This window comes from Diabrotica virgifera, chromosome 3 (assembly GCF_917563875.1).
Source record: "Diabrotica virgifera virgifera chromosome 3, PGI_DIABVI_V3a".
NCBI lineage: Eukaryota > Metazoa > Arthropoda > Insecta > Coleoptera > Chrysomelidae > Diabrotica > Diabrotica virgifera.
Window position 1 is genome coordinate 123,198,553 of NC_065445.1, and position 24,685 is coordinate 123,223,237.

The following is a 24,685-nucleotide window of genomic DNA, read 5'->3' on the forward strand; positions in this document are numbered from 1 at the left end:
CTGGATTATAATATCTAAAACTATTAAAACATTATGATTCCATTCAATAGATACCTGTGAAGTTTTACATTAACAGTAAATTATAAAAAAAAATACAATTTCAGTGCAATAAAGGAAATTTTCCCCATTTTATATATTCATTTAGTTTATAATTGTTTATTCAAACGATCTTCAGATGGCTGCAATATTGGTTATAATTTTATATGAAACAATTACATATAATAGATCTATTATCTATAGACTTATAGATATATTGTTCAATAAGTCTAAGCAGAATGTAACCTACACACATGATGTAAACTTGATGTGAAGAACATCAAGAGACATTACAGAACTGTAATGTCTCTATACAATAATGTCCTTTACTATACAATACAGCAGAAAGAAAATCCAGTAAGTAGGTACTTAATACAACCACATTAAAATGTATCTTAACACTTGTAAAAGAGTTTTGGGTTTAAGTTATTATACTAAAAACACTTAATGCTATCTATAGATACATTATATCTCAAGATATAAACACAAATTAAAACACTAACGATATTTAATAACAAAATATAGCCTCCAAACCACGTATCCTATTATGTTTACAAACAATTCGTAAAATTGATCGTCTGGGTGACGTCACGATGACAATATTTCATTTGTCAATGTCAAAGTTACCATACAACCTATGGTATAGGGACCTTGGACTTTGGGATCCACGGGGACCCGTTGTTATGCAATGTATCTTAGTATGGGCAGAGTTAAGTATGTATAATATTAACAGTACGTTTTTAATTTTTTTACATTTGACAGGATTTTTTGTCCGTTATATCCGAAGTCCGGTAAATAGAGGTCCGTTATATCGAGGTTTTACTGTACTATAATTTATTTTACTTCAAATTTCAAATTTTAATAGCTTTTAATAAGTTTATGGTAGGGGAGCAAAGTATGCTAAATGTGCAGTCACTCGAGCGTAATGGCGACCTATTGGGTTGTGAAGAGTAGGTCCTAAAACCAAAAAAAGTTAAATAAAGTTTTCCATTTTAGCGGGCGCTTGCCATTTTTTAATTTCATTTTCCATTTCCAACAATCGTTTTTTCCGATTCTAACGCCATCTATCCATAATTCGAAAAAATGTTTCGAATAACAGTTACTTATTTTTACATAAGGAATCCAAATCTGCAATAAAAAATGGGGATCATATTTAAGATTTTAAAGTAACCCCCCACCTCACCTACATGGGGGGTCGTGTTTGGTGTAATTCGATAGATTTTTAAAAAATATTGAATAAGTGTATTTTAAACTTTTTCGATCTGATGTTCATTTCGCGAAATATCACGGGATTCGTATTTAAAATATTAAATTTACCCCCTACCCCTCTCCGTGGAAAGTCGTGTTTGCTATAAGTCGATAGATTTTTAAAAAATATTGTGCACATATTTTTTAGTTTTTCAATCTGTCATTCATTTCGCGATATATTCGCATTTTTCTTGTGAAACTTTGGGAGTCACCCATTTCCTTACGCCCGGCTCAAATCGTCAGATTTTTGAAATATACACTCTTTTGCATGTACTTAACTTACCTTATCTTAATCTGACAATTTCGAGTTTTTTTATGGATAGATTTTTTTTAGGCCCCCCCTTAACGAACTCCCCTGTGTTAGGAGCCAATATATGGTAGAGGTACATTTGCAGGGTACCAAGTTTCTCCCCATATGATAATCTGACGCGCTCGAGTAACTGCAAAAATCCCCGCTTGGGCTCCCCTACCATTAGAATAAAATTGTTCTGTGTTATTTCAACAGATACAAAATGTAAGAAACACCTCGTATGTGACAGTCACAATCATGTGCAATGTTTGAAAAAACTCACTGATGTATTTTTATATTTTTCACCTACCTATAAGTTCACGTAATATACTTTTTTTCTACTAAAATGAATATTATGTTACAATGTTCTATTTGTGATATTGTAACAAAATAGTCCAGGAACCAAAGCTTTTCACCTCGCAATTTTTACAGAATGGATCAATCAATTTGCTTGAAAATTTCAGAATAAGTAGTGGATAGTCCATGGATCAAAATCTATATGATGCCGACAGGCGCTTTTACCATGGGGGTGGTTGCCAACCCATCTCGGGGGTGGAAATTTTTTATAATATTTTGACCACAAAAGTTAATAAAAACATTCATTCTAAGCAAAAAATGTTCTATACATTTTTTTGATCAAATTAATAGTTTTTGATTTATTCGCTATCGAAAGTGTTAGTTTTATATCTAAAAAATCAATGTTTTTCTATGGTATACTCATTTACGATTCACAAAATTTTTGCAGTAAAACAAATTTTATCAAACCATGTTCTTGGGAATTAAATTACCTACAATTTCATATTGAAACATTTTTTCGTATCTCTGATGCTAATCTTTCTATTCTGAAGAAAATGGCATTTCTTACCAAATTGCAAACATTCGTTATTCGCTTTAAACTTCAGTTTTTTAAAAACTAATCATTCTAAGCCAGTCAAACTTCTAGAATCTATTAATAATACATAAATAAAGAAGAATAAATAAGGCCAATGACTAAAAACACCGCTAACTCACATTATTATGCTTCCAATTGGATTTCTCCTTTTTTTTTTTCAAAAAAATATATTGATTTTTTAACCGTAACTTTTTTTATTTTTTATCTTAGAAAGTTCGTTAAAAAAGAATTTTGTAGGTCTTTACAAGATCTATAAGGCTATTAATATTAAATCCTTTTAAAATTCTCAGTCACAAAACGAGGTGGCATTGAAAGGGTTGGTAAATGTGGTTTTTGCATGATATTACAAGTTTTAATTATTAATAGCTCACTCAATTTTTGCCGTAAAAAAAATTTTTGCAAACCAAGTTCTTGGGAATTAAATGAACTTCAAATTTCATATTTAAATATTTTTTCGTATCTCTGATGCTAAACTTTCCATTCAGAAGAAAAGGGCATTTTTTACCAAACTACAAAAACTCGTTATTCGCTTTTAACTTCATTTTTTTTAACTAATCATTCTAATGCCTCCTCTACATATCAGCAGACGCGTCTGCGGATGCATCTGCCGATGTATCTGATGCCTCCTCTACATATCAGCAGACGCGTCTGCGGATGCATCTGCGGACGCATCTGCCGATGTATCTGATGCCTCCTCTACATATCAGCAGACGCGTCCGCGGATGACATGCCCGTATGCATCCGCAGATGTGTAGATGGGGTAATTTGGTCGTCTCTTGGTGGTCTGTTGTTTATTTTTCGCGTCGACAGATGCAAAAAATAAACAACAGACGACCAAATTACCCCATCTACACATCTGCGGATGCATACGGGGATGTCATCCGCGGACGCGTCTGCTGATATGTAGAGGAGGCATCAGATACATCGGCAGATGCGTCCGCAGACGCGTCTGCTGATATGTAGAGGGGGCATAAGCCGATCAAACTTTTAGAACCTATTAACAATACATAAATCAAGAAAACCAAATCATGTCAACGACAAATTTTAATTATTGTGGTGATTAGGGAGCTGTTTACGATCACTTTTTTGTGAAAAAATAGGGACTGACATTCTTTTCATTATAAGTCACTTAATTTTTTAGCTAGAAATTTTTTTTTTATTTCTGGAGATACATATTTTTAAATACTTTAAATTAGTTTCAACAAGTTATCTTCGAAAAATGTATAGTTTTCCCGTCCTTTGACTTTGAAACTACAATATTTAGCATTTGACGAAGAAGAGCCAACATATAATAAAGTATAGCTCGATTACTAATGGTCTTAAAGAAAATAAAAAAAACGGTTTTGTTTATTTTTTCAAAAGGTACATTTTTGTTAGGTAAAGTTGTTTTGATAAAACGAAAACTTTTTGAGTTATTAGCAGAAAACTGATTAAAACATTGATTTTTTCGATATAAAACTAAAACTTTCGATAGCGAATAAATCGAAAACTATTAATTTTATCAAAAAAAATGTATAGAACGTTTTTTGCTTATAATGCATGTTTTTATCAACTTTTGCGGTTAAAAAATAATAAAAATTTCCACTCCCGAGATGGGGTGTTAACCACCCCCATGGTAAAAGCGCCTTTTGGCATGATATAGATTTTGATCCTTGGACTATCCACTACTTATTCTCAAATTTTCAAGCAAATCGATCCATTCTGTAAAAATTGCGAGGTTTTGTCCTATTTTAAGCTTCATTACTTGGACTAAAATAGCAACCTATGAGTAACAATAAAGCTACCGCCTAGATAAAGATTATACTAAATAATCATATTTTATTAATATAAATAAACAAAATTTATGAAAAAAAACAATTCTTGCGTTAGATTTAAAAAAAAAATGTAAAAAATGCTCATAAATCTAGACCTCCAGCAATCTCCAAAAAACGTTATACGCTTTTTCAAAAAAAAAAAAATCAAAATGCATTTTCAGATTATGTTACTCAACCTACTATTACTCAACCTACGGGTCTATAAAAAAATAGACATGTTTTGTAAAAGCCTCAATTATGCATGTGAATTTTTTGAAATTCTTAAATTAATTGCATCCCACCAAAAAAAAAAAAGAATGTGTGTGTACTTTGTACGCACGTAAAAAGTTATACTTCTATTATTATGATTTCAACGAAATTAATATACTTAACAGCTTATTTGTATTTTATTTAAATATTAAACTAACTTTTTTTACCTACCACTTCTAAAAAATTTTTATTAAAGCGATACCAAAAATATAAAAAAAATATGAATCGTCCGGGATTTGAACCCGGGACCTCTTAATCTCCGGTCACATGCTTTATCACTGAGCTATATCCCTTTTACTTTGACAGGTTACAAGATTTCTCATACATACTGACAAATTTAATACAAAAATACTTTAAATATACTTACGATTATTATAAAATATCTTATTCCCAAGGAAGACAAATCCAAAGACACAAAAATTATAATAAATAATACTTGATGGATTCGACCATTACTTGATGGAAGTTCATTTTATCTAACAATAAAACACTGAAAACGTTGACACGTTGAAAACGTCAAAGGTTGACAAACGGATAACAGAACACAAAAGGGCTTTCAACAATAGAAAAACAGACACTTCTACATACGCACTTCACCTTCTAGATCATAATCAAACAGCTCCCCACTCCTCAACCTCTTCAGTTAAAGACTTAAAAAGGCGAACACATTGTAAACTATATCACTTGAGAAAGGCACACTGCCGAAACAGCTGTAGTCACTTAGTTGTAATAAATTTTGTGGAAGTATAGAAAACAAACGTTTTCAGTGTTTTTTTGTTAAATAAATAATACATTTACTAAAAACACTAATATATTCTTTTCACACCTTTTCTTGCACTGATATATTTATACATAACTTGAAAGATTCAGCAACTAAACGGCATAATCTCTGTGCGCATGCGCGCAGAATTATGAAATTTTACTCTCAATCGCGCCTAAAGATTATAACTTCAAAAAACTAAAAAATGACATTTTTGGTGGTTGGGAGAACGGGGTAAAGAGTTAACATGGCGCTGAGCCTTATATGTGATCATATAGAACGTAAAAAAATGAATTTGATCTGTTTTGAAGTCTATAAAATGGGTAAAATCCCCAAACCCCCCTAAAAACAGTTTTTCGGATTTTTGAAGTTGGCGCACCTTACGAAAAATCCGAAACAAATAAGAAATATAGTTTTTGATAATATACACAAAATAAAAAAAAATAGACCTACAGCCACAAGAAATAGACCTCTAAGACAAAGTTATACTCGTTTCTCAAAAAAAAAAATAAAAAAAAACATTTTGAGGTTAAAATCCCACTCAACTTACTGGTCTATAAAAATAGACATTTTTGTAAAAGCCTCAACTACTCGTGTAAACTTTTTGAAATTTTTAAATTGATTGCATCCCACTTAAAAAAATAAAATCAAAAAAATACATTTTTGGTATGGGAGAGGGGAAAGAAAGTGGAGGGTAAAAATTGAGCTGAGACTTATTCTTTAATCACATAGAACGTAAAAAAAATTTCAAAAATTTTACAAAAAGGGCATTTTGCCTATCTTAACTATGGGGTACCCTTTCTACTAACGACAAATACCAAAAGCATAACTTACATATCACCTATTGATATGTATATATACAATATTATCTATGTACATAGGTACATTTATTTGACAAATATATTAGAATAAACAGCATTATTATTTAGCATAAATTCTGATAGGTACAATGGGATGACTCATGTCAAGGTTTCTATTTTTCCATACTTATCAACATAATTTAATGTTAAACGCATTGAACACAAAAATGCTATATAAATAAATACATATTTATTAAACATGATTGAGAGAAAAAGCACTAAAATATTTATTTGCTTCAACGGTAACTTTTTGTTACTTTCTATGGGACTACTGTGCATATGCTAGTGGTAGAAAATGAAAATCATTAGACGCTTTTCTTTAGTTCAATAGTTTGCGTCAAATTTTTAGACGTTAATTTGACTGCCTTTTCTTCAATGCAAATGAATGAAAATTTGCAGACATATGCATTCGCGGGAACAATACAGGAATAATTAATAAAAACAATTTTTTTACGTTTATTAATTGTTTAAATAAAAAAAAACGATTTTAATGGAAAATGCTTAAATTCTCTTGTTTTTTACAATGTAGAAACTTGAAACTTTTACGGATTGTAGTTAATGATATGAACTATACATAATTTCACTTTTTACGTTAATTGTTTACGTTATTCTTCATAAATAAACAATAAAGTTTCAAATTTTGAACGCTCATATATTTGTTTATATAAAAATCGGCGCTTATTCGTGTTAAATTTCAATACGATACAAAACAAAACTTCAACCAAAACTCGAATTCAAAAAATTCATGTTTTATCGTAGTCTTAGAAAAACAATCGGTAGAGACGTTTTGTGCTACAATTAACATTAGAATTCGTTTTGGCGTATTAATTAATTAAACGGTTTTTTTTAGTTCAATCATTTGGGTCAAATCTTTGGACGTTAATTTTACTGCCTTTTCTTCAATGCCTATGACTAAAAATTTGCAGACATATGGATTCGCGGGAACAATACACAAATAGTCAATCTTTTTTTATGTTTATTAATTGTTTAAATAAAAAAGATTTTAACGGAAAATGCTTAAATTCTCTTGTTTTTACAATGAAAAAACTTGAAACTTTTACAGATTGTAGCTAATTATATGAACTATACATAATTTCACTTTTTACGTTAATTGTTTACGTTATGCTTCATAAATAAATACTAAAGTTTCAAATTGTTTGCCGATTTTCATGTTTGTACATCATATTTGTTTTATACATATATTTTAACATTTGAAAAGTGTAAGACCAAAAAGTAAAAAATAAAAAAATATGAAAAAAAATTTTACGAGTGACTAAAATTAAAAATATTATAAAAAATCAACCAAAAAAGCAAAAAATAGAAAAAATGAAAAAATCTAACACATTCGTTAAAGCGTGGGGCGAAAACCGTTTATTTATTACCGTGGGATTATTCGATGAAGACGCGCCACGCTTTTCTTTGACGAATGTGTTAGATTATTTTTTTTATTTTTTGCTTTTTAGTTGATTTTTTATAATATTTTTAATTTTAGTCACTCGTAACTAAAGAAAAGCGTTTCTTAAAATTTTTTTTTCATATTTTTTTATTTTATTTTCACCATTTACACACACTTAAAACACAAATAATGCACCTACTAATATGCCTTTAATATACGTTTTTAGCAAATGGGGTACTTGCTCTGAAAGGGTTGGGAGTTATTAGAATGAATAGATAAAAAAGGGTCTATAGAAGATAAGCAATGCCCCCCTTGCTATGGTTGCAGATGTCTACTCGAATTTTTGCTTGGAGACCTGGGCGTAGATACGTTTAGGGATTACAGGATTAGGAATACTAACTAGTAAAAATAATAAAGATACTTACAGATCTGCTTACTAAAAATGAACAGGGGAAGTTCCTAGTAATATTTATTTGGCCCCTTTTTCAGGAACTTCTGAAAAATTCACTTAGGATCCTTGCTTTGGGTTAGTTCAACAAAAAAACTTTTCATATGGTTAATACCATATGATTTAATAGGATATTTAATGGATTATCTTATCTAAAGAATAAGTAAAACCAACGCGAAATAAATGTATAAGGCGGATAATGATAACTACCTTCAGCACACATAGTCGTTGGGGAGGATAGGGATTCGTCGATTCCGCTCAACTCGCCAAATCGACGGGGTTCGGAAGGCTTCGGAATACGTTCAGCGCACCTATTCCGATGGTTAGTTATCCTCCGTTCAGCACACAGAGAATGAACTAATGGATTTCTGCTCGGTCTTTTATATTGTCAGAGACGGTATAAGAACATGTTTTGTTGAATACATAGGCGTACTCTAGACCAGGGATCACCAATTAAATTCCATGAGGGTCAGTTTCGAAAACCTACGACACTTCCTGGGTCCGAATTTGAGGGGCGGTATAGTTTGTTTGAAAATTTTGAAATTTTGGATTTTTTTATTATTTTAAATGAAAGTGTATAACTACGAGAATACTCCCTGAAAATCTCAAATTGATTGGAGTAAAATTATCGATAATACAGCATGTTGCCTATCTATATCTTCGACTGGTTTTGCAGCAACTTCGCGTAGTAAAAAACGATTAACATCTGTTTTCCTTCTCTTGTTTAAATTACTCCGCGATTCAAAAACATATTCCGTGTGTGAATCACTTTACCATTTGATTGACAGACAAAAACGAATTTGAAAATAAAAGTTGCCAAAACTTTAAACGCGTTTTTCTCAAAACTGTTTTTAAAGGCGGTGGACATTGTAGCTCATAAAGTACTTGACCAATCACCAATCCACTGGAATTTTGAATAGATTTTCTTTAAACATTTCTTGAGGTAACGCTGTCGAGATATTTTTTGTTTGAAAAATTGCTTATTTGTTGTTTTACAAAAGATTTCGTTATTTGGATTTCTGAATGATACCAAAAATTCAAAAATCGTTACAACTAAAAAAAAATCAATAATGTTAACTCAAGAAACTGATACGCTAATAAAATCTTTTTAAATTTTTTGTTTAACACGATACAATGGTGAGTTCTGATGTCCAACACAAAATCCATTTTTTTGAGGTCTGTAAAAAATTGCCACTGTTGGCTTACTTTTCAATATTTTGCCTTGAATTTTTTTTTAATATTCTTTGCATTATATTGAATATGTTTATGTAATTAAAAAATAAATAATTGTACCACAGTTTCAAATAAAAAATAAAAATATGTGCTTGAAATGTTGATTTCAAACCTTTTTCCAAATCCAATTATTGAAACTGAGAAACTTCAACATAACATAACTGTTTCAATGCAAGATGTTGGTTAGAAACTTTATAAATCTGAAAAGTATTTTAATTAAATGTACAGCTGAAAAGTACTCCCAATACATTACAAAATTAATGAATATAATAAGTATAACAGGAAGGGGAAAACTTTACAAAATCAAATTATCATTATCAGTAAGAAAAATGACATTTTTTATTTGGTACAATATGTGTGAAGTTTAGAGTGAGGTTAGTGCAACTGATTCTTGATTCTCATTAGGGAGTTGATATAAATCCGTTCGCTGAGACCTTTGATTGCCAAAGATTTTTAAAATTGTCAAAAACAATATTCTGAAATTACTGACGGACCGCACAAAACTAGCCACGGTCCGGATGCGGACCGCGGTGTGCCATTTGGTGACCCCTGCTCTAGACTAGACGATTAAAGTATATTATTGTCACAAATTCTGCTTTTTCAATACAAGTTTTTCTGGGATCATTTTGTAGATATTGTTCCAGATATCTTACAGCTCGGGTAAATACGTGCTTACCTTTATTGTTCTCATTTCAATTAACGTAATTTTAAATTTAATAAAGTATTATTTTAATATTTGCAGGTATTGGTAGAAAAATGCTACAAATGCATGAAATATTTTATTAGTGTTTAACAACCATATCGACCAGCCTAACATTACCCGATAGTTTATTTTTTTGTATTTAATTTCTTTATCAATAATGAACAATATATTTCAGTTATTAGAAGCAAGCGTTCCACAGTTGTGCGAATATCTCAGCAGTCCAGTAACTGTAGGTCCTACTCTTGAAGTATTTGTACATATGGCAGAACGAATGCCGGGATTATTAGTTGACCACATCAATGCTGTCAAACATTCTGCTCAAAAGTATCCACAAACTGTATGTTCGGCAGCTCAGATTATAAGTTCAGTCGGAAAATTGAGCAAGGTAGATGATTTTTATATTCACTTTAGTATTAGAATAGTTTTTTTTAATATTAGATTATGATATTGAAAAACTTTATGCACTTTATGTATTAAAATACGTGCACATCTCTAATTCTCCAAGTTTGGCAATATTATAATATAATTTCAAATAAATTGAAATAATATTTGGATTTTTAATAATGTAATCAATGTTCTGTTTAATCTCTTACTAAAATACGTTTAAGACGAATGAAACAAAACGAAATTGAGGAGATTAAACAAAAAAATAGGTAGTTCTCATGTCTGAATCATAAATTTGTTGCTTTTTACCAGATCTACCTATTGATATTAAGTCCAGTCGGGTTAGACGAATAACAGGCCTAACCTTCATTACGAGCTGCCCAAATTTTATTTTTCTAATCTTTAGGGGGGGGTCAATAGTGGTGTAAATTTAAAATCTCGACTGAATTCCGCCGTTGCACCATCTTGATTTTAAACGAGAACCGTTTTTTCTCAATATCTCCGCCATTTTCAACTTTTCGACAAAAAGTATAACAACTAAAATTGTTGAAAATGTGATTTTCTATAATTTCTTTTATTACAATTTTTTCGTTCGGGCAATATTTTCCGAGTTTTGACGGAAAATAGTGACAGTTAGAACATAAATTTTGAATTATCTCGTTTATTATTAGTTTTACGACAAAAATGCTACATATACAAAAATAGAGAGAATTACATTTTACATAATTTTGATCTCTTTCATTTTTTTTTTGCTAAGATCAATATTTAAGGTAGTACGTACGCGGTAAAGGCGCGAGCGTAAGACACGTATGGTTTTACAGCAATTGTTTTTGTTTAATGTTTCGGCCATTTTCAACTTTTTGACAAAAAGTGTAAAGACTGAAACTGTTGCAATTGCGATTTCCTACAATTTTTCGAGAGAACTAGTGGCGGATCTACGAGGGGGAGGGAATGGGGAAACTTCCCCCAATAGGGTCCAAAATTAAAAAAAAAATGTTGAAATATAAATAATATATTAGCTGACATGAAACTTAAATTATCGACAGACAAATTCAACCAATAAACCCGCTAGTTAATAAAATTAAGTGAACTTAATGCATATAAGTTATTATTTATGTCTTTTATGTAGGTTGGTTGGTGTTTCATTGGAAGTTTTGAAAAATTATATAAAATATAATTCTCTTTATTTTTGTTTATGTACAATTATCTTGTCTTCTTCTTCTTCTTCCTTCTTGTATGTAGGCTTTAAAGCCTGTTTCTTCTTCAATATTATCCTCCTAAATTGTTTAGGTTATCGCACCACCTTTTTCTTGGTCTGCCAATACTTCTTCGTCCATTTGGTGACTTATCTCGTGCTATTCGTACTATCCTATCCTCTGCCATTCTACTAATGTGTTCGTTCCACTCCTGTTTCCGTTTTGTCACCCATCCATTTATGTCTTCTATATTGCATGATCTTCTTATGTTTTTGCTCCTCTCCCTATCCAACAGACTTTTCCCTGATATTCGTCGGAGTATTTTCATCTCTGTTGTTTCTAGTAGTCGTCTCGTTTTAGATGTGTCAGGCCTTGTCTCCGCCGTGTATGTTAATATAGGTCTAATTGCTGCTTTATAGATTCTTGCTTTTGTGTCTTGTCTTAAGTGTTTGTTCTTCCAGATTGTGTCATTAAGAGATCCCGCCGCTTTACTTGCTTTTAAGCTTTGTTGTCGTACTTCCTCTTCAACATCTCCGTAACTGGTTATATCAATTCCCAGATATCTAAACCTTGCTTCCTGCTTTATTATTTTCCCATCAATTTCGATTTTACATCGTAGTGGGTATTTAGATGTTGTCATACATTTGGTTTTTTCTGCTGATATTATCTTATTGTATTTCTTGGCTGTTGTATTAAAGATGTGTGTTAATCTTTGGAGATCGTCTTCTGTCTCGGCGATTAATGCGGCGTCGTCTGCATAACACAATACTTTAATTTCTTTATTCCCCATTCTGTAACCACGACCTTTACGTACTGCTTCTATTATTTCGTCCATTATTATATTAAAGAGCAGTGGGCTTAATGAGTCACCTTGTCTGACTTCACTTTGTACTGGTATAAACTGCGTTTTTTTCCATTTATCTTTGCCTGTATTCGATTATGAAAGTAGATGTTTTCGATGGTTTGTATAATATTGATTGGTATGTTTCTTCCATACAGTAAATGTAAGACGTCTTCGACTTGGATGCGATCGAAAGCCTTTGTCAGGTCTATTACAGTCTAAGTCTAAGTCAGGTCTAAGTTAGGTTACAATTATCTTGTAAAGTTAATAATAAATAAGACAATTCAATAATATTCTTCCCTCCACTTTCGCTATTTTCCCCCTTAACTAGGAAAATATTGATCGCATAAAAAAATTGCGGAAAAGAAATTGTAGGAATTGTAGAAATTGCATTTCGAATCATTTTAGCTCCTGCCATGTTTGTCGAAAGATTGAAAATGGTAAAGATATTAAGCAACAACGGATTTTCTTTAAAATGAATATGGCGGCTAACACAACGGCGGAATTCAGTCGCGATTTTAAATTTACGCTACTATTGACCTCCCCTAAAGGATAGAATTATAAAATTTGGGTAGCTCAGAAACAAGATTCAATTCAAAAATTATTCTCCCCCCACTCCTTTTTACTATTTTCCCGCTTAGCTCGGAAAATATCAACCGCACGAAAAAAGTTGTTAAAAAGAAATTGTAGGAATTCATATTTGGAATAATTTTAGTTGTGGCCATTTTTATCTAAAAGTTGAAAATGGCGTAGATATTGAACAAAAACAATAATTGCCATAAAATCATTCAGGTCTTACGCTCGCGCCTTTACCTCATACGTACTACCTTAGATATTGATTTTACCAAAAATAAAACGAAAAAGATCAAAATTGTATAAAATTTAATTCTCTTCATTTTTGTATAGTTACATTTTTGTTGTAAAACCAATATTAAACGAGATAATTCAATAATTATGCTCTAACTGTCATTATTTTCCGCCATAACTCGGAAAATATCGACCACACGAAAAAGATTGTAATACAAGAAATTATGGAAAATCACATTTTCAACAATTAAAATAAAATAAAAAAATAAAATTTGGGGCAGCTCGTAATGCTAGGTCAAATGCTATCCCGACTGGGCTAGTTTGTATAGATTTCAGTCCGCTAGATATTTCTTCTTAATTTAGTTAGATAATGAGGAACCTGTTTATCATGTGAAGGCAGTGGCGGATCCAGGGGAGGGCGATCGCCCCCCCTCTCAAACCAAGTTATATATAAATATTATAAAAACACTCATTTATTCATTTATTTTTCATAGAAATTTAGCCAATCGGCCCCCCCTATTGACGATGCTGAATCCTACTGGATCCGCCACTGTGTGAAGGGGCATTCAGTATACAGTACATACAAATTTGTTCTGAAAGCTTTGAATGTACTGGAAGATCCTCATAATTTCACAAAAATCGTATTAATTATTTTTTTACATATTGTCGTCGATTGATAACTCTTACAATATATTACATACATATTGTATAATATATACATATATAATATCAATTACCATAAATTGTTCTTAAATTCGCATTGACTTCACGTTTCTAGCTTAGCAACAAAAAGCATGCCAAGATCTTTTGCTCTATTGCACCAATATTGCACGACTTTATAACCACTTGTGCCTGACTTAAGTAATGAAGAAACATAAGAAATGCCTAAGAAACATTAAAGTCATAATATTATAACATCTAAAAATCTTTTAAACTGTAAATTTCTATTGTTATTTAAGGATCGAGCACAGGACGCTTTAAATTTTGTACTTGAATACTTACCTAAAGCTGATAGAAGTTCTCAAACTATATTATTAAGAGAGGCAACTCTATTGTGCAGCTCATATCCAGTACTGTTTACGGATAAGGTCCTGTTGGGAATTCGACATAGACATCACACCAGGTAAAGTATTATCATAAAGTGTACATTTTAGGTTTACAATTGCATATTTCACATCTTGAAGGTGTCTTGCCCTGACCTCATGAAGTTACTAGTCTCTCTGGCGATCATTATCGGTGGTAGTACACCCGTAGTTTGCCCCTGCCTTCCCTAGTTTACTTAGTCAATTGTTTCGGTCCATCGTTAACGGGTTCCACTTTATCGCACCAATTTCTTCGTGTCACCTTCAACACCATCCTTCAGTCTCAGTTCTGGCGTGACTCTACTTCCATTTTCCATTGGCAGTGATAATAGGGAATGGGGTTCGTCTGGAAAGATAGTTTTCCTTCGTAGTCCAAGAAATGAAGCTTAAAATAGGACAAAACCTCGCAATTTTTACAGAATGGACCTATTTATATGAAAATTTGGAATTAAGTTCACCTTACCCTCTACTTCAAAATCTATAGTGTGCCGACGGGCGCTTTTATTTCTTAAAGGTGAAAACTACCCCTTCATGCCAGAATCTATAAAAAAGCTTAAGAGGAGTGAAATTTGTTCAGATGCATTAAATAATTATTATCTAATACTCTAACTTTTATTATCAATTATTTCAACCCTTTAAAAGTTAATTTTTAAGGGTGAAAACGACCTCTAATTTCTCAAAAAAGCTTAAGGAGGATAAAATCTGGATCGGATGATTTAGTTAATAATGGTTTGATATTTTTAATATAATTTCTGGGTATTTCAACCCTTAAAAATGTATTTTTTTAAGGGTGAAAACTACTTCTCATTCCGAACTCTACAAAAAAGTTTATACTTAAAAAGTGAAATTTAGTTAAGATGAATTAAGTAATGATTTTTCGGTGTTCTAAATATAATTTTTAAATATTTCAACCCTTTGAAAATTCATAAATAGTTAATCAAGAAATGTAATTTTCATTACACCAACAATTGTGGCACAATTCCATATAAACATATTAAATTTAAACATGCCACAAGAAAATAGTTTCAAAACCTTGCATACTCTGGATAGTTCAGAGAAATAAGGAAAAAAATACCCTGTTGGTGACACAACCCCCTCCAGACCGAAACCAAATTTTTTGAGTAGTATGGACATCTATAATAATAACCTATATGTTTTCTGCAGCCGATTTTGATGATATACATAGTTATAAACAAATGAAGATAAAAAAACAGTAAATTTTCGCTTTTTTCGTCTATAACCAAAAAGTTAAGTATTTTAAACAAATTTGAGAGTAAGAAACTCATAACTCGTATAAAAAACTTCAATATGGCGTTCGCTGAATATGTCTATCCTTATTGGTTGCTTAGAAAATTGCAAAATAAATCATAAATTTTGAGTTTTTATAAATATTCATAACTTATGTAAAAATTAACGTTCTTATTACACAGAATCCTGAGACTTCTGGTGCATAAATTATACCCTACATTTCAAAGCAATTGGTTAAATAGTTTAAAAGGTATTTAATTTGTTTATCAGAAATTAATTTTTTGCAACGCTATAAGTCAGCAAATGATGAAGTTACACTAATACTTTGGATAGTTTATGAAAGAAGAAAATTTATACTATTAATTTAATTTAAAAAAAATGACAAATAATTCTAAATACTGCAAAATTATTTTGCAAAAACATGTGAATTAAAAAAGGGGGGCTAACTTCGTCCCTTATTGTCCTAGGACAATTGTTTTTCTTTCTAAATGTGTATAAAAATCCAGTCTTTCCAAATATGAAAAAATAATTTTTCTGCGGGTAACGGTTAAAAAGTTATTCTAATTGTTTATAAGTAAGCAAAAAATTGACGTGTTTTTGCAAAATAATTTTACACTGTTTAAAATTACTTTTTGTCATTTTTTTTATTTAAGTCAATAGTATAAATGTTCTTCTTCCATAAACTGTCAGAAGTCTTACTGTAACCTCATAATTTTCTGACTTATAGTGTTGCAAAAAAAATGAATTTGGGATAAACAAATTAAATAACTCTTAAACTATTTGACCAATTGCTTTGAAATTTAAAATATAATTTAAGCACCAGAAGTCTCAGCAATTCGTATAATAAGAAGGTTCTAAGTTAATTTTTACATAAGTTATGAGTATTTATAAAAACTCAAAATTTATGATTTATTTTGCAATTTTCTAAGCAACCAATAAGGATAGGTATATTCAGCGAACGCCATATTGAAATTTTTTAGTCGATTTATGAGTTTCTTACTCTCAAATTTGTTTAAAATGCTTAACTTTTTGGTTATTTTTGGAAATTTAAAATATAATTTAAGCACCAGAAATCTCAGCAATTCGTATAATAAGAAGGTTCTAAGTTAATTTTTACATAAGTTATGAGTATTTATAAAAACTCAAAATTTATGATTTATTTTGCAATTTTCTAAGCAACCAATAAGGATAGGCATATTCAGCGAACGCCATATTGAAATTTTTTAGTCGATTTATGAGTTTCCTACTCTCAAATTTGTTTAAAATGCCTTACTTTTTGGTTATAGACGAAAAAAGCAAAAATTTAACGTTTTTTGATCTTCATTTGTTTATAACTATGTATATCATCAAAATCGGCTGCAGGAAACATAAAAGTTATTAACATAGATGTCCATACTACTCAAAAAATTTGGTTTCGGCCTGGAGGGGGATGTGTCACGAGAAAAATCTTATTTCTCTGGACTAGGAGTGTATATTTATTGTCAGTAATTGATTGGCATGGTATAAATACTTATAAATAGTAACTTCTTGTTTTAGTTCAAAGTCCTTCAACAAGTAGAGATCGTCTTCATCCACATCATTCCATCCACAAATCTTTCAATTATTTGATACTTTAAATACATTATATATAAGTAGATACTTATATTTATAGATTTGTAAAAAAATATATGTGAAAAATACTGGCGAGCACCTCAAAAATTAAAAAGATAGTTACTTCAACAAATAAACACATCAGAAGATGTTTCAACTTTCACCTGGCGCTGCGGATGTAGATTCGTCCCGCCGAAAATTTACGGATACACGCATACTCTAACATGTAATATATTCACATATACGTATGCGTATGTGTTCTATGGTTCATGAGTCGAGTATGCATTAACGTATCTCTAACTTACATTATTATGGTTCCAATTGGATTTCTCCATTTTTTATTTCCAAAAAAATGTATCGGTTTTTTAACCGTAACTTTTTCAGTTTTTACCTTAGAAAGTTTGGTAAAAAAAGAATTTCGTAGGATTTTACAATATCTATAAGGCTATTAATATTAAATCCTTTTAAAACCCTGAGTCTCAAAAAGGGGTAACTTTTAAAGGGTTGGTAAATCTAGTTTTTGCATGTTAGTACAAGTTTTAATTATCAATATCTCACTCAATTTTTGTCTTACAAAAAATGTTCGCAAACCAACTTCTTAGGAATTTAAAAAGTTACAATTTCATATTTTAAACATTTTTCGTATCTCTGATGCTAATCTTTCTATTCTAAAGAAAAGGACATTTTTTACCAAACTACAAAAATTCGTTATTCGCTTTTAACTCCATTTTTTTTTAAACTAAGCATTATAAGCCGGTCACACTTCTACAATCTATTAATAATACATAAATAAAGAAGACTGAACAAAGTCAATGACTAATTTTGATTAGGGTGGTAATTAGAGTGTTGTTGCCGCTCACTTTCTTGCTGAAAAAAAATAGGAACTAACTTTCTTTTCATCATCAATCACTCAATTTTTGAGTTAGAGACTTTTTTATTTTTGGAGATTTTAAATACTTTAAATTAGTTTCTATAAGTTATCCTCGAAAAATGCATAGTTTTCCAGTCTTTTAACTTTGAAACTACAAAAGTTAGCATTTGTTAAAGAAGAGCTAGCATATAATAAAGTATAGCTCGGTTACTATTAGTCTTAAACAAAATTAAAATATACTTGTTTATTTTTTCTAAAGGTATATTTTTGTTAATTACAGTTGTTCTGATAAAACGAATAATTTTTGAGTTATTAGCAGAAAACTGATTAAAAACATTGATTTTTTCGATATAAAACTAACACTTTTGATAGCGAATAAATCGAAAACTATTTATTTTATCAAAAAAATGTACAGAACATTTTTTACATAGAATTTTTTTTAGCAATATTTGCGGTCAAAATATAATCAAAAATTTCCACCACCGAGATGGGGCAGCAACCACCCCAATGGTAAAAGCGCCTTTCGGCATCATATGGATTTTGATCCTTGGGCTATCCACTACATATTCTCAAATTTTCAAGAAAATCGATCCATTCTGTAAAAATTGCGATATGAAAACCTTCGGTTCCTGGACTATCGTTCTTGACAAGAATCCTTTATCTATGAAGGATATTATATGTCTGTTGTGTCTATTTCTTTACTGTAGATCTTGTAGGTATGTCGCCATCGCTAAAGGACTAATTACAGTCTTAGAAATGGTTCGTGTTCCCACACTTATGGCAACCCTCCAACCCATTAGGGAACCTAGGAATATTAGTTTGTAATGCTTAAAGCTAAAGTTTTGTCCAGTATTTCTATATTTAACTCTTCGTTTCAGAATCATTCATCAAAGAATGTTATTTATTTCTTTCTGGAAAGTGTCCAGAGATATCAATGCCGTCATTTCTTGTGTTATCCATTGTTTGCTTTTAGGGGATGTATCGCCCTTAGGTGATGTATATTGTATGATGTTCCTCAGCGTCTACTCTAATTTTCTTCGATTTTCTGTGGTCCTAAGTTGTCCTTGTCTTTCTTCTTCCTAAACTTTCTTATGTATTTGTTCTTTGATCTGTTTGCAGAAATTAGGTTCTTTCAGTCTTATTACATTAATTTTAGGTGCTTTGATGGTTGATTTGATTCTCTCTAGTTCAAGTTTCATGGCTGCTAAAACACGATTGTGGTCACTTTCTATATCTGCCCTTGGATAAGCTTTAGCCGATACTATGGTGTTATGAAATATTTGTTCTATAATGATGTAATCAGTCTGGTTCATTACTATGCTCTTAATAACGAGTTCGTCTTTCTTGCAAAACTGGACTAGCCTCTCTCCTCTCTCAGTCCGTATTCCCAGTATCAATACGGCTACTAATCCCCTTTCCCTACCATCGCATTTAAGTCGCCTAATATAACATTCCTCTTTTTTGTTTCTTCAAGTGTTTCACTGCGTACAGTTTGCCAAATATAGCTGAAAGTGTGAAATTCTCATTGCCTGCGCGAACAGTGAAATGAGAACGCACATACAAACGGTCTGGACCGTCAGTGCGAGTGAGAGTTCCGCCGTAAGACGAATGCGCATCATGAGCGTGGTTATTTTCACACTTTCAGCTATGTTTGGTAAACTGTATCAATTGCATTTATTGTATCAGGTAATGAGCTTTTCTTTGTTGGTATAGACTCCGTACAATTCACGTGCCTGTTTAAAATATGAAAAAAATGGCTTAATGTGAATAAGTAATATAAGAAAAGCAGATCACATTATCGCTAGATTCCAGGTGAATCATTATCAAGAAAATAAGAAAAAAAATGATATTTGATAAAAAATTGTATCTGCATACTTTTGCTTTCAGTAAACATTAATATTTTTAAAATAAGGAAATTTTGCAGCGACTAGTACAATAAAATAAAGAGAATATAATAATCTTTGAGAAGAGGGACATATAAATTTATGGTCCCAAAATAATTTTTTTCTGATTTTTATACTTTATGTACTATATTTTTCAGGGGTAAACCAAAATTTTAATCATGTAAAAATACGGTATATTTGAGGTTTTGATGTCCACTTCAAATTTTAAGAACAATTTTGGAGATGGAATCGGCAATATCAATTATAACGTATTTTTATATAAAATTGTTTTATTTCCAATAAATACAGTAGATAAGATAAATAGCTGTTTAGAATTGGAAAATGTAGAACATTTTAAAGCAATGCAGCTGCAGTTGTATTATTAATATGACTTCTTATTAGATTTTTACGATACCAACTTCCTAAAAAAATGAGAAATTTCTATATGGAATGACTTAACGTGAAGTAAAAACTCCCTGGTGTAGTTGGTATAAAATTTAATTAAGAATTAAAATTGTAAAAAACCAAAATGTTTTCGGACTTATCAGTCCATCATCAGTGAACTCAGTGTCCTTGCAAAATAGCCACAGTGCCAAACACTGGTTGTATTAAATGTTCAATCTATATTATAAATACAAAAAGATAAAGCGACTTAAAGGCGATTGCAATGGATTGCCGCCAGGAACATGTGAATACTGTACTTTTACATAGTGTTTTATGTCTGCTTTGGACCACGTTAGTCTGCCAAATGTTTTAAGAAAGCGGAAATACTTCAAGTGTCATTTTCAATGACATTTGAAGTATTTGTCATTGAAAATGACATTTGAAGTATGTATTTCCGCATTCTTAAAACATTGGGCAGACTAACGTGGTCCATTCTTAAAGCATTTGGCAGACTAACGTGGTCCAAAGCAGACGTAAAAAATTATGTAAAAGTAGAGTATTCACATGTTCCTGGAGGCAATCCATTGCCATCGACTTTAAGTCGCTTTATTTTCTTGTATTTATAATGTAGTTTGAACATTTAATCCAACCAGTGTTTGGCATCAGAACCGGATTTAAGGCAGTGGGGGCCCCTGGGCAGAATTGGTGTGGGGCCCTACCTCCTACCATTAAACAAATTGTTGTTATGACTATGGTATGGTTAAAGTCCGGGTACTTTTCGAGATTTTTTAACTGAAAATTCCTTGATTATGTCGGGCATGTCTAGTTGCTTTAAGGCATTGTGTTCAATGCTCATTATAAAGAGATGGTTCAAACGCTCTTGGCCTATCATAGACGGAAGTCGATTTTTAATTAACTTAAATTTTTAGAATGATCTCACTTCACTGCAGTTAGTTACCATCAGAACTAAATATAAACGAAGTGTCACTACAACGTTTGGAACCGCATCATTCACATTTTTCTCTTTTAACCGTCGGTCGGTCGGTAAATTTGAAATTATTTACTTATATTTGATGAGCCGATTTCCTCTTTAAATGAATTGAAAAATTCTACAAATCATACTAGTTCGACACCTACTTTTTCATCTAAATCATTGCTATAATTGTCGGTAAGCTTCAGTGAGTGAGCTTCAATTTCATTGGGAGTTAAATTTTCCAAATAATGTAAAAATCCAAAATTGGAATGAATGCCGAAAGCCTATGACTTGAAGAGGAAATAAAGTGATCTATAATAGCTATAAAATTTTGAGTCCTAAATTTCTCTGATGTTGTCATTTCAGTCTCTGAAATATTCCTTAAACGAATACAAATTTTTTAAATTGATTTAAGTGCCGCCTTTAATTTCTTTTTTAGGAACAATAATATTTCTGCCATGGTCGGTGTTGCTCTCGCTTAAGAGGATCGGTACGTATTTTCGGCTGCAATGCTATTCAAATGGAGATTCATTTTTTTCAAATCCTGAGAAAACTAATAAGTATTTTTGAAAAATTTAAACGCAGAATGAAAGATTACGTTATTAGCGAGGGCCGAAAGTCCCTGAGAACTTCTATAATGTTTATTTTAATAAGTTACAGGGGTGAAGAAACTAAGAGAAAATTTAGTGTGATTTTTAATTTCAAATATCTCATTCAAAATAAACTTTTTATTTATTCTAAGGGACTTTCGGCCCTCGGTAATAATTTAGTCTTTCATTCTGCGTTTAAATTTTTCAAAAATATTTATTGGTTTTTTCAGGATTTGAAAAAAATGAACACAATGCCGTGGTAATATTTTCCAAATCTGTCTTTGTCTTACAACGCACTCAACCGAATATATTAATATTGTCAGCATATATTGTCAGTCAGACACTGACAATCAGTGACAATTTTAAATATTTGACATTGCATCGGGAATATTTTGAGAAATTGATTAAATTAGTGTATTTGATAAATAATTGATTTAAGACGTGAACTTAATAAAAAGTTATTTATTGTGTATTATTTGTGGAAGATCCAAGCAGAGAATACATCAGATATATCCTGTGATCCAAGTATTTTGTTGTTAGAGATGTTCAAAATTGTAAGCGTTCCAAAATAACAACATATTATTAAAAAATCACTTTAACACTTTTCCTTTTTTCTCGATTGATTATTAGTTTTTGTTGTACAAATAAATTATTACAATCACTGAAAACATAGTTAGTGAAAAAATTATCACATTTATTAATTGAATTAATAATTTGCAATTATAAAAATAACAGTTATCCAAGAACATTCAAAAGCCATCTCTTTAAATTAATTATGACATTTTCAAGTAGAATGACATTCTAGTAATGTTTACATATCCACACCAGTGTGAATTTTACTACACGTAATTTGCCGTGTAAAGACAGAAAAAGTAGGGATACACGTAAAATATTTGCGAATTATGTACCCATAGCCTTAAAGACGTTTTTAAACATTCGATTAACAAGTTGTATCTATATGTAAAGGAAGTGAAAAATACATAGGGCTCATACAGTCCTTCCAAGAAATCAAATAATTCTACGGCAGCAGGACAACACTTAGCTGAAGCTTTAGCAAATAAATTTAGAGAGTGGGCGACACATGGAATCTACAACGCCAAGATATTATGTTATCTAAATTGTAGCTTAACACCATTGCATTTTCCACTCATAACTGACGCATTGTTGTAGGACTGTCCCCTGCAGCTTTTCAAATCGATATCATCTTCTTGCAAGAATATGATTAAAAAATTAAATATATTTTATGCTTTATGACCGTAATTTGCCAAAAATACATTTTTAATAGGAGAGAAACCTTCCATAAAACGAAATATTACAGTTAATTGATTGACAGAAATTATTCTATGTGAATACTGTGCTGATTTTTTTAAGTTTGGGGCTTTGTGGGGGCCCTGGGCAGCTGCCCAGCCTGCCCCCCTTAAATCCGGCCCTGTTTGGCATTGTGGCTATTTTGCAAGGACACGGAGTTTTGGATTTTTATCAATCCTTTTGGATTTTTAGAATTTTAATTCTTAATTAAATTTTATACCAACTACACCAGGGAGTTTTTACTTCACGTTAAGTTATTTAACTAGATGGTACACAGCCAACTTTCGGGAACTATCCCGTTTTATTTTTCTATATGGAAGTTCTGTCTGGCAAGACTTTCGCTGTGGAAATTCTGGATATTGGCCTGTGTGGACGACGCGATTTGGTGTTATCTGCGTATTGCATATATGCCGGAATGGGACGTTTCATCGCCGCCGTTTCGATGTCGCCGGTTCATCGCCAGTCCATTTCATCGCCGGCCGTTTCATCGCCGGTCGTTTCATCGCCGGCCGTTTCATCGCCAGTTAGTCAGTTGATCTTGTGTCTTGTATTATGGGAGATGACACGACGTTAAATTCAGTTCAAAACTTATGACAAATAAATAGATAAAAAATATTATTATATTAATTTACTGTTCTATTTCTACTTCCCCTAAATTTGATACTAAACAGTATTAATTTGTAATGTTAAATTATATTTTATATTATAAAAGTTTAAGTCTGTTAAAAGATTAAGTATGGCAACGGGAATGGTCATATCTCGCATTTCCTAGAATTCCTAATTAATACTAAAAATAAATTATAAATGTAAATGTCGAAAATTGGTCGAAAATTAGAAAATATATCAGTTACCGATTAACTGACTGGCGATGAACTGGCGGCATCGAAACGGCGGCGATGAAACGTCCTAGACCCATATATGCTTTCCAAAAAATTAATTCGCACAGTTTTGAAATAAAGTTCCGCAGCGAAAGTATCTACTTTTCGAGTGAATACTTGTCGATCGTTCCTTTTTGTTTTAGCACAAATCAAATTAGTCAGGGTTCAACACCCACAACTCAGAGCCAAGTGACATCCGGGGGAGTGACCATCGTGAAAGTTGGAGGAGTTCATACGACGACCCCGACACCTAATGCCGGATATACGCGTAGGGCCAAATTAGGTGACTCCAGGAGTACGGGAAGATTACATACGGCTCCAAGTATTAATACACACAGGAGTATGACGAAACTTAATATAGCTGGAGGTAAATATACTTCATGTCAAATTATATTACTAAGGACATTTCTAGACCGATTTTTTTAGATGTACATCTTCTTACAGTGCCCTCTCCTCGATGGAGGTTCGCTACAACAATTGCAAACTCTTCTCTGTCTTCGACTGTTCTTATTAGCTGTTTTAGCCATGTCGATTGTCGGATCTTTCCTGGCCACGATAGTCTTTTCATTCCTAGTTCTCTCTTTCCCTCGATGTTTTCTTTAATTATAGTCCAGAAAGCCACTGCGCATCCGCTAGGAAAAATATTCCAATTCGGATTTTTTGCACAATCTTACTCAAAAAGGACCCCTTTTAACAAATTTGCATGTTGTCAGGACCAAAAG

The 24,685-nt window shown here is 31.6% G+C and overlaps 1 protein-coding gene across 1 annotated transcript in view; it reads left to right on the top strand.

The window, feature by feature from the left end:
- Positions 1-24,685, top strand: part of LOC126881288 (protein melted) — a 141,758-nt gene that overhangs the window by 67,556 nt on the left and 49,517 nt on the right. The window contains exons 5-7 of the mRNA XM_050645483.1: positions 10,104-10,313; positions 14,116-14,279; positions 24,107-24,330. Coding sequence (XP_050501440.1) covers positions 10,104-10,313; positions 14,116-14,279; positions 24,107-24,330 — 598 coding nt within the window. The remainder of the gene's footprint in view (positions 1-10,103; positions 10,314-14,115; positions 14,280-24,106; positions 24,331-24,685) is intronic.